Raw genomic sequence first — 11,281 nt, 5'->3', positions numbered from 1 at the left:
GTTGGGATGTGTCCCAAAGAGCCTTTTAGCCACTGATGCAAAACATTGACATGAATTCTTGCTTTGAAAAGCAAGAGTGTGAATGAACCTACCAGCACACTTCATACATTTCTGCTTTGCCTATTGAGCTCAGCTCCACGCTTGTGATTGGGGTGGTTTTGGTTGGGTGTGGGGTTTTTTTTTTGTTCTGGTTTGGTTTTTTGTTTTGTTTTGTTTGTTTATTTATTGATTTGGGGTTTTTTGTTTAGTTTTTTGGGGGTTTTTTGTTTTGTTTTGGTTTTTTTGAAGGTTTTGCATTAACAGTGTCAGTTAATAGACAACCTTTTGTACTTGCCACATCCAAGCCAGGCTGTGCAATCAACAGGAAAGATAACAAGGTCAAACAGGAAGAGCTGTGCTGGAGTCAGGTTTGAGCACAGCTGAGAAAGGCACGGATCTGTCTGCTCTCTACCAGCATATTGCAGCAAAACAGACTTGGAAAAGGTAGGAGAATTTCTGTGCTCTGAATCTCTCTGTCCCTCTTTTGTTGAATTTTAGGGACTTGTGGTATTTTACTATAGGTTTCTTGTCAGCATGTTGGAATTGAAGCCAAAGGTACATAATTTCAGCATCAGTGTGCCAATAATTATATTATTGGAAAATGTGTAAATGTGCTCTGTAATGGCTGGGAGTTCCTGTGCTGCTCCCTGTTCCCTACTTGACGTAGTTTTGTGTGAGCTGAGCTGCTGTTCAGCAACAAAAGCATTCCTCCTGCTTCATTCCTCTGCATTGCCTGCCACAGGCCAAACTCTGTCAAAGGCAACAGTCAGAATGAAGTATTGAGATTCCCAGATGCCTTTTATAGTTGTCTAACAGTGATTTCATGCTTTTTTAAAAGCACCCCTAAATTTTGTTTATTTTTAATCAGCTAGAAATTGTGGATTCTAGTCTACAATTTTTAGTATCTAAACTTGAAGGTTTTTTAGACTTGTCGTGCTTTCAGAGATGAATTGAGAATGAAAAGTGTATTTCAGTGCTACTAAGGTAGGAAGAAAATGAATCATGGGAGAGCTTACAAGAGCTTTTTTGTTTGTAGACAAACTGTGAGCAATGATACTGCTTTCAGTGTGGCTTACTAAGAATTGCTAACTAACCTGAAGTCACTTCAGTGATAAAGGAGTCAGTATTCCCTTTTAGGAGAGTACTCAACTTCCTAAGTCTCTTTACCCTGATTTGCTTTACTTTTCTGTGTAATACATAATCTTGATTATATCATATAATTATATATATATTATATAACGGTTCCTAATCTCATAGTTAGAATTAAATCTTTAAACAAAGAGACAAAACCTGTTCAGTGGATGTTTCTAGTTATCTTCTTCAACCCCCTTTAGTCAGAAAAAGGTGGGGAGAAATAAAGTGCTCCTGCTAGCTCTCCCTCTTAAAATAACAGCAAAAGGCAGGGTGCGAAAACCAAAACACTCAACTTGCACAGTTACAGAAATGTAAAACATCCAGCTGAATGGTTTGTTGTGTTTGGAAAACAGAGATACAAGCACTCAATGAAAAGTAAGCAGCAACAGAGGTAAAAGCATGATAACAGAATTGTTCTGTTTAACTTCCAGCAGGAAATAAAATTACTTATTTCCATCCCACGTTCAACAGCTGTTGAGTACAGACTTTTCCAGCCTGCTGTGCCTCTGGGAAGGTGGAGTGACCTTCTGAGCCTTGTAAGCCTGGACAGGCTCTACCAATAGCTCTGTGCAGGGCAGCGTGTCCAGGGAGCTCAGGCCATGGGAAGGAAGGGATGTCAGAGTGAACCTGCTAGCACTCCTGTAGTTGTTGTTGTTCAGCATCTGCATCCCCTCTCTCACTCCTCATCCTCATTCCAAGTGCCTGCCTCAGAAACTGAGGCTGCTCCAAGCCAGCAGGAGAGCCACATCTTGGCTGCATGGATTTCAAATAAAGGCTGACTCCTGGCTTGCGAAAAATGGGAAGATCATTAAGTGTTACAGTCAATGTGCAGCAAGGAATATGAAATTCTTGGTCAAGCATCAAAGAGTTTGAAAAAAAATGATGTTGTCTCTTTTTTAAAAAAAGCATTGTCAGTGCACATAAATGTAGAGTGTAAGAGCTAGCTGTAAAAGCCAAGCTTACTTTCCAAAATGGTAGATCTGTAATCGCTTTCTTCATGTTGCATTTGTTGCTATCAGCAAATGGCTAGTTGCTAGTAAGTACAATGGTAAATTAGCATTATGGGTTTATAAAAAAATCTCTAATGATGAGAATGACTTGGACATCAAAGTTTCATATTCTATGAATCTGTTTGATAGTGGATAAATGTTTTCCCTTGGTTTGGTGCCTCTGAATCTGTCTTAATGTGCACTGAAATTTTTTAATACTTAATGAGAGCATCAGCATAATAAATGTAGTGATTCTAGCCTGTGTGTTGTGTTAGTTTTGTTCCTTGGGGTAGATAAATAATAATCAAATTAGAAAAGCAGGTGCACAATTCTATAAAATTTTTGTAACTTGGGACCAAATTCTTATTACTTACAATACCCAGGTGTTAAGCTTCTAAAAGGCCTGGGCAGACAAGGTGCATGGCTACAGAAAAGTTACTTACTATCTTGTTCTCAGAGATTATACAGAGCTGTGTGTGTTGATATATGATAGTTAAGGCAAACGCTAAAGATGAGGAAGGAACTTGAAGAGTGTGACTGTTAAAAATGTTTTTGAGATTCTCATTTTCATTTTGTGTAACTTGTAAAAACCAAGAGAAAACACTGACAAGAAAATGCAGTGCTTTTCTTTAATTCTGATTTTTTTTTTTTCCCTTTGGCTTGGGCTCTGGGATACTATGACTGAATCTTTTTTTACACATAATACCTGTTTTGATTTGTTCAGGTGTCCTACTTGCTCTTGCAGCAGGGTGCTTGGTTGGTTCATTCACATCCTTGTGTATAAATGTTATTGTTACCAACATGCACTGATGCAGAAGACTTGGAAAGGTAAATACTCTCCAACTCAACTGAATTCCAAGAATTAAAGACTATTTTTTTCCTAAATTTTGCTGTGAATATTTCTACTTGCAGATAGGAGCTGATGGGGAAAAAATATTCTGATCACTGAATTTAATTTCAAAGATTAAAGATCAGAATCTAAAAGTAACATTTGACTTTGGATTCATAGAACAACCTAACACAAACAGCCACCTTTGGAATTTAATTATCCTCAATATCACAATATTTACTTTTTTTTCAATAGAAGATATAAGTATTTATAAATACTTACAGAACAGTGTTTAATTCTTAAGTGTGAAAGTGACAACTCATTACATGTAATGCTGGTACAGTATTGGAAAGAATGGTGTTAATTACTGTTGTTACTTTAAGGAAAAGATAACAATGGAAATCAAAAAACATATCCCTACCAAAGTGAGTTTGGTCTCTGTCAGGCCTTTATTTTTAAATAATTAGGTCACCAAGTCTGATAGTGTTTTTCAGGGAAGTTAGGTAGAGAAACTGAGATGGGAAGTCAGAACAACAGTCTAAATCTAAATATGTTATTGGAAATACTCTTTTTTGAGAAAAGGCATCAAAATAACTTCTGTTGGAGTTACTATCTATGTTTCATAGCTATACATGAATTTATGCACAACTATGAACTTATGCAACAAACTATATGCTAGACTGTAAAGCATCTTTTTAAAATCAGCCTCACCACTCTGAGAGCTGCTTTCAAATGAATGGCAAAATGGAACAATGAAAACATTAAACATCTAAGCCTAGATTTCTGCATACTTCATTACCTTATGTGCTTGTGGTAGATATGGTTATGATTTAATTCTCTGAGCTGGTCATAGCCACCTCTATGTATACCTCATTTTTTATAATTGCACAACATGCTTCTATCTATCTATCTATCTATCTATCTATCTATCTATCTATCTATCTATCTCCTGCCTAGTCAAGAGCTCATTGGGCTACAAGTCTCAATGACTGCAAAAAAGAGTATGAAAGCTGTGCTAACAAATCACTGCCTTGTCCTGCATCCCTGCCCCCTATGGCAGGCATCTGGGAACTGTTGCCACTGTTCATGTTGATGTTCAGTTTGCTCAGGTTTCGGGATCTGTGACTTGAAGCTTGGATATCCCATTGCATGGTGAATAGAGAAGGGAGAAAACTCCAGGCCAGTCTGAAGGCTGACCAGAAGGGGACAGTGGGTGACCAAGCACTTTCATGAGGTTTTGGCAAAGGCAAGCTTCCATCAACAGCTTCAGTTTAAACCAATTTTTGCTGGAAAACAAATGAAGACATTTCCTAGAGACTACAAGTTTGTAGGGTCATGATGAACTAGCTTGTTTATGAGTATGGCTGGAGTAAGCACAGAAGAATTTTGATTAAGTCCAATTGACAGGACTAAAGCAAAAATGTCTCCTGTGGCTTTATTAAATCAATTAGAGGCATATGAGAGGCACACTGAGGAAAAGGTCCAAATATCAGAGGGGGATGTGCTGGCTGCATGAGTCACGTCCTTTGCAGATGATCTGATGGTCTGGCCACACTTTTATGAAGCTGAAGTAGCTTGTGCCAAAGAAATGGGATTGCAGGATGTCTCAAGTCAGTGACTGTAGAGGGAGAAGTGCAGCTTGACACTGCTTCTGCTCTGTTTCCACTTCTATTCAGTTTTTCTGATGTGCTTGCCTAGAACAGTCTTACTACCAGACTTGGACTCTGGCTTGGATATCATTCTGCTTTACTGCAAAGAAATCTTTGGATTCTTGCAAGCCAGTCTTCCTGCACTGTGGGTGCAGTGGAGGAGGATTAATTTGTTAGCTGGTTTTATAAAAGCCTTCTTCCAGGCATGCAGCATCCATTTCATTCTCATCACCTTTAGAAAACTGTTCCTTCCCTGCATTGCCTCTGTTTAATGTCAAGAATGCCATCCCTTGGAGGCCAAGGATGATAAATAAACAGTGGGCACAAGCACATTTCAGGCCTTGGATTGTTGCTTCTGGTCAACTCTGTTGCTGTGTTGCTAAAGCACTGCTGCCACCTGACTGCAGGAGATTTTTCTGGAATGAATTTGGGTGTTACACAAAAATTCATCTGAAATACTTGAATGTATATGTTAAAGCAAATACTTTAATGTATATTGAAATTAAAATAACTCCTGCAGAAAAAAGGACAGCTCTTGAATATGCATTTGTGTTATGACATTTTTGCTTTTTTTCACCTCAGATTGTTGATAATGTAAATTGCATCACTGTAAGGAATTTTGAAGGCCATCACTGCCACCAGCACTGTCAGGATGGACACATTGCAAGATCAAATGGGTAAGACTTTGATCAATGTGTTCTGGTCACTCTTGACTTCACATTTAAATTACTGTGCTCCTTAAACATTGCTTACTGTGTATGAGCAGAGAACTGTCACGTACTTTTCAGCCAAGGGTTTTTTTAATTACATCTACAACTGTGCAATGCAACAAAGCAAACAGCTGTATTTCTTCCATGTCAGTGCTGCATAGATTCGACCATTAAATAATCTCTATTGAAATTCGCTTTGGCCAGACAAATGGATTACCTACTCCTTAAAATAACCTGGGGTGAAAATTTTCAGAAACCAAGAGCCAGAATAGTGAAATGTAAATTCTTTGTCTAGGACTTTTTGCCATACTCTCTAAAATTCTGCAGCAAATATGAGTTAGACTGCATGATTCTATTTTAACAAAATATGTAGATTTCTGTTTTTCATCAAAAGATGCAATACTATATTTTTCTGCAAATGAAAACACACTTCATGCAGTAAAACATTCAAGTTGGAAACTTGATTTGGGTGGAAGGGTAGAATTGCATAGGTGATTGTCCCTCAAAACCAGTAGTCAAATTCTTACTTTATAGCAGGCTTGAGAGCTTTCTGAATGTAAGTACTGCAAACAATAATGAAAAAACAATTTAATTTTGAATTATACGTCCTATGGGTTTGATGATGTCTTTCTGCTCACAACTGTAACTCTGCTGACATCAAATATGGGGTCCAGGCAACCCAGGACACTATGAAGTTTTTCTTTAGCTTGCAAAGAAGTAAACAAGTCATCCCATTAGTTAGGAATGGAGCACAGAGTTAATGTTATGTCTTTGAACTTAATTATAGCACTTCAAGCAGTCTCAATGTTTAAAATGTATTTATAGCAACTCTTATGCTTTTGCTCAAATTCAATAAGAAAGTATTATTTGTAATTAAACTCCTATGAATAAGAAAATACTTCCTCATAGTTTTTGCTTTCTTCCCAAAGTGATAGAAATTAGGTTTAGTTTTAAATAAATACTACCTGGTTAATATTTATATCTCAATAAATACCTTTCCAGGAAAGTCCATATGTGGTAATATTGAAATAATGAGTGAGTTCACATTCCAAAACCAGATGCTAATTAGTTGTCCTTGCCAACTTTTAAATGATGATCAACCAACTGATAACATTTCAATGTTTTGACAGTTGCTCTGTTTATACTTCTGAATAAGAGAAGAAAAAGCAAAACTACATCTAAGTATGGTCCCAAAAGTTGTGGGCAACTTAAATTTATAATGTTCTTTAAATGCAGTCACCCAGCACTGCAGTGAGCTTACAATCAAATTTCTATTTAAAAACAAAACAAAACCCACCATTGACTCTAAATTTAAAAATCAAAACCCCATCCGTACTGCAACCACCCAATCAAAACCCAACAAACAACCTAGGAACAGATAGGAACTGAGATTTCTTATTTTTGTATGCACTAACGATTGGCCTTCAAGATGATATTTTTACTGCTGAGTGCCTTTTTTTCTGAAGTAGAAAAAATTGTGTTTATGTATCCTTATTTGTGTGACTTTGTTCATGTAACATCAACAGATGTACTCAAGGGAAGATGCAGAAGACTTAGAAATTACCACATCCTACTACAAGCTTTTTCTTAAAATCGGAACTGCAGAGGAAAATGTCTCAGGATATGTGAAAACTGCCACAGCATTTTTCTTTTAATAATTAAAGATCTATTTCTCCCATTTGTATTCTTAGAACTAACAAGCCCTCTGTGTACTGATTTTTGCCTAGGGAACCTTGCAAAAGTGTAATTGGTTGGAATGAGTGTTTCTTCAGCATAAAAATGTATCAATCCCAAAAGGACGTAGAGAAATATGAGCTGAAAAGTTTTAAAATATATATATTAAAAAAGCAGATTGTTAGCATAAAATATGATTACTTTGTGTTACTTTTCTAAAACTTCAAATCACTTGGGTTTACATTGCCCCCTCCCAAGCATTAAGCTCATAACAAAGAGGATTATTTCTCTCCATGTATGAATTGGTACAAGAAATTTGTATCATTGCCAGATCATACCTGCTCATAGCTTCACTGGAGGCCACTTCTTAGCATAGGAGCAAGGGAAAAAGAAAATTAAGCCTCTCTTTTGCTGCCTCCCATATGGGACCTCAGTTTTCTAAGAGGCCATCTTTCCACCAGTTCTCCCATCATCCTAGAGCTTCACATCAAAATGAGGAAATCAAGATTTAAATTACTCTCCATCAGGAGATAAGTGATCTTCAGATACCTTTTGTGGGTTTTGGAAATTATATAGCAGTAGGGGGAAAAATTATAGTTATTTTCTCTTAGAAATTATCCAATGCATTATATTCTTCAAAAATGTGTGGTGGTCTGTTTTAGACTTCTTGGGTTTTTTGTTTTTCCCCAGTGTGATTTTTCTGGGCAAAGAAAATGTACTTAACCATTCCTTTCATTTATCTTACCAGAGTGTTCTCAAAGAGAAAACTGCACAAATGTCAGTTTAAGAAACCTTCCCTGTCAAGCAGAGAATTTTCCAACTGGTAAGTTACTTCCTTCCATCTTACCTTATAATGCTTACTTTTTGAAATTGAGACAACTAAGTCAACAACATTTGTAATTGTTACTCCTATAACTCTGATATACTTGGTGGTAGCTCTGAACTTCTGCAGAAGATTTGTCGAGAATTTCTCATAAAAAGAGAGAAGTGACCTATCAACTACTTTAAAATCCAGAAACAGTTAATGTGCTATACTGTAATGGATGATTTTTTTAAAAAAATGCTTATTTTAAGTACAAGTTTAAATTCCTTTGTTTAAAAGTCCTTTTTTTTTTTTTTAATTTTCTTTTTTTTTAATAATTGTTGTCTTTCAGAATCTTAATTTACTTTTTTAATGCTGTATGAAATTGCAGTTGAGTTCAGTTCTTCAGTAAGCAGGTTTGGAAGCCTTCCATCCTGGAGATCCCATGGCTTATTCTATCACATTTCCCTTCTTTTGCTTGTAGAGAAAAAGAAATAACCACTGAAAACCAGCACTGGGATGCACTCTCCTTTCTGGCTTGATATAACAAATCATATCCATGGTAGACAGCCTCCCCCTAGGCATACAATTAGTTGTGGTAAAATTATTTGTGCTTATGTAGCTTTTTGTCACTCCATACACAATTTGGGTAGTTTTAAACTGAGGATATGAATCAGAGCCCACAGAAGCAGACAGAAAATGGATTAAGGTGCAGCATATTAGGCTAGAATGTGAAAAATATCTATTTTACCTGATAAAAAGATGAAACTCAGAGGAGCTGGAATGTAATATGTACAACAACCCCATTTATTGCTTGAAGTGTGACCTATTTTTATCCACTTGCAAGTGGAATTCTTCCTGAGTGAGTGGTATTGGCTTATATGTGCCCATCTGGGTGTCTGAAACTTTCTGAACATGTTATATTGCCATTGAGTTAAATTACTGACATGGAGAATGAAAGTAGATTTATCAAAGATCCTCTGAGAGAAACTAGCTGAAACTGCAACCTTAACTGTAGCAAAAGCTTGTCATAAATAGATGTTGATCATGTCAGTGAGATTTTAGTTGGACCATTTATCTTGGTTGGTACTGCTCAGTTTGGTTGAGGAACAGCTTTTTCAATATATAGAAGCCTTCTGAAGTAATAGGAGTGACACGTCAGATACCTGTGAATTTAAGATTAGTATAAAGAGTTGTAACATGCTAAATTATCTTTTTTTATTTTATTTCAGTATCTGCCTTGGTCTTTAAAATGTGTGGGATACTTGGAAATCTGGGCATGTTCTCAATGACCTGTCTAAGTTGACAGCTTGCCAATCTGCTTGATTTCTTTCCCCTCCCTCTTCTCTATCCCCAAGCATACCAGTTATCCCCCAAACTTTTCAGACTTCCACATCATTCTTCTTTGCATAGCTGTAGGCTTCAGATGCAGCTGAAAAAATCTTGTCATGCTATGCTGTTATCTCTCCTTGATAACTAAAACTAAAAAGAAACAGTAGCTTGATTCTCTGTGTATCTGTCTCTGAAGCTGAAAAAATAGTTCTTAATGTGGATCCTGTGATTTTGAGGTATTTTTCTGGTTGTCCAAAGCTGATTCACAAAACTGTACATGGATATACTTCTCCAGATATCTCCTTGAAGTTAATGATGGTAAGAAGGAAGAGTGGATGCCCTGATCCCAGACTCCAAAGACAGCTCAGAGGGCAGCTCCGTCTTCTGGAAAATGACAGCAGGGATGTGATGGCTGTTTTCAGTGTAAGGCAATTGCTTGGGAATTGATTTATTTATTCAGAGAATACACTCTGTGCTACTGAAATAATCTGTGAGGGATTTGGATCCCATTTCCATCTACATTTTTTGTATCATTTGGAGTGACCAGAGTTTCCTTAGGCCCAAAACTATCTAAAGATGTGAGAAATATGTGAGAAAACCACTGAAAAAGAATGGGACAACAAATTGATGTAAAATAAATAATTCCAGCTAAATAAGGCATTGGAGGGCTTTATTTTAAGTGTGTTCTGCTTTGATGTACATCAAAGGAAATTATGATTTTCTGGTTTTGGTTATGTTTATTTTTTATTTGCCCTCATATTGACTCTTCAGTTCAGTTTCCAGTCACATTTGCCATGCAAGTTACCTGGAAAGCCCACTGCTAAGCCAAAGAGGAAGTCTGAAGGAGAATAGTATAAATATTGGACTTCCCCAGGGCTTGATGACTGTAGCTTTTAAAAGCATTCAAGAGGGTTGGCATATTTTTATTACTGTCTTTAATTTGTTTGTATGTGGGGAAACCCATCCTCTCTAACCAATAAGGTTTGCTACAAATACAATTTAGTCTCCCTTTTCCTCTTGATGACAAAGCAGGATGATTTGACGTCTGGTGTCCTTTTTTCCCTGAGCCATGATTTCCAGCCTCCTCCACTAGCAAGCCAAACATCAAAGCCTTAATTTGTTATGGCTTTGTGACTTCTCAGATGCACGTAGTTCTACACAATTTTCCTTTTATGTGTAGAGAACTCTTCATCACCAGCCTGCTGATTTTGTGCTCCTGCTCCTTTCTCCTGGAGCTGGAGAAAGGGGGAGAGGGAAACCAGGATACAAATACATGAAATTTGTGGCCTTATTAGAAACAGACTGGGAAAAGGACTTTGAAGGAAGCAAGATTTATTATAAGTTTCCTTAGAATTTTGTTTTGGTATTCAGCACTGCATAAAGCCCTTGAGGCTGAGATATTTTAGCATGTATTATCAATTTATTAATAGATTTCAGGCTCTTGTTAATATTTAATCCAGTGTGTAACAGGGCATGCAGAAGATGAAAGTGGTGATGAAGCATACCTCTTGAAGAGGCCTAGGACTTCTGCTCTCAAAAAGGAATTACCATTTTAATCTTTTCATTTTTAGTCAATTGAAAATATGGAAGTTAAACAGAATTTATTCAGAGAGGTTTTTAAAATATTTAAAATCATGACATAAGTCATAAAAGCAGTGGGTCAGCTCCATCTTTCTCAGATTACAGAAAACGTTCAAGGGACAATTTTTTTATATTTTTTTTTTTCCAGAGCTAGTATCAGCTTCTTGATTAGTCCTTAAACTGTTTTAAGATGCATTTGGATTTTGAAGTGATGGAAGCAAGGGTACAGTACTGCATAATAATACAGTAGTAACATACTGTTAGCTTTGTATCTGATATATTCTCTGAAACGTTGGTTCAGACACTTTTTTCATAAATAGCCACCACTACTTGGATTTCCCTGAAAACCACTTGCCAGCATCACTGGAGAGCCCTGTTTTTAGGTTGCTAACTAAAGTGCAAAAAGAATGTGTATTACCACTCCTAGGCTTGAATCCATCAAAATATGTGCTGCTTTTACTCATTAGAAGGTTTATGTAATTCTCCCTTTTAACATCTTTGAAGTTCCATAAAATGCAACATTATAACTTACAACCACCAAT

At 36.7% G+C, this 11,281-nt stretch overlaps 1 protein-coding gene across 5 annotated transcripts in view; it reads left to right on the top strand.

Annotated features, from left to right (window-relative positions):
• The first annotated feature begins 366 nt into the window (after positions 1 to 366).
• Positions 367 to 11,281, top strand: part of SH3TC1 (SH3 domain and tetratricopeptide repeats 1) — a 32,858-nt gene continuing 21,943 nt past the window's right edge. For 4 of the 5 annotated variants that reach the window (XM_071753407.1, XM_071753410.1, XM_071753408.1 and 1 more), the window contains exons 1-4: positions 367 to 483; positions 5,223 to 5,317; positions 7,773 to 7,847; positions 9,454 to 9,581. In XM_071753407.1, the coding sequence (XP_071609508.1) occupies positions 5,293 to 5,317; positions 7,773 to 7,847; positions 9,454 to 9,581 (228 nt within the window). In that variant the 5' untranslated portion in view covers positions 367 to 483; positions 5,223 to 5,292. The remainder of the gene's footprint in view (positions 484 to 5,222; positions 5,318 to 7,772; positions 7,848 to 9,453; positions 9,582 to 11,281) is intronic. The other variant, XM_071753409.1, reaches the window with a different exon arrangement.

This window comes from Heliangelus exortis, chromosome 10, assembly GCF_036169615.1.
Source record: "Heliangelus exortis chromosome 10, bHelExo1.hap1, whole genome shotgun sequence".
In the NCBI taxonomy this organism is placed as follows: Eukaryota; Metazoa; Chordata; class Aves; order Apodiformes; family Trochilidae; genus Heliangelus; species Heliangelus exortis.
The sequence above is the reverse complement of the archived record's forward strand: the minus strand, read 5'-3'. Positions and strand labels throughout refer to the sequence as shown.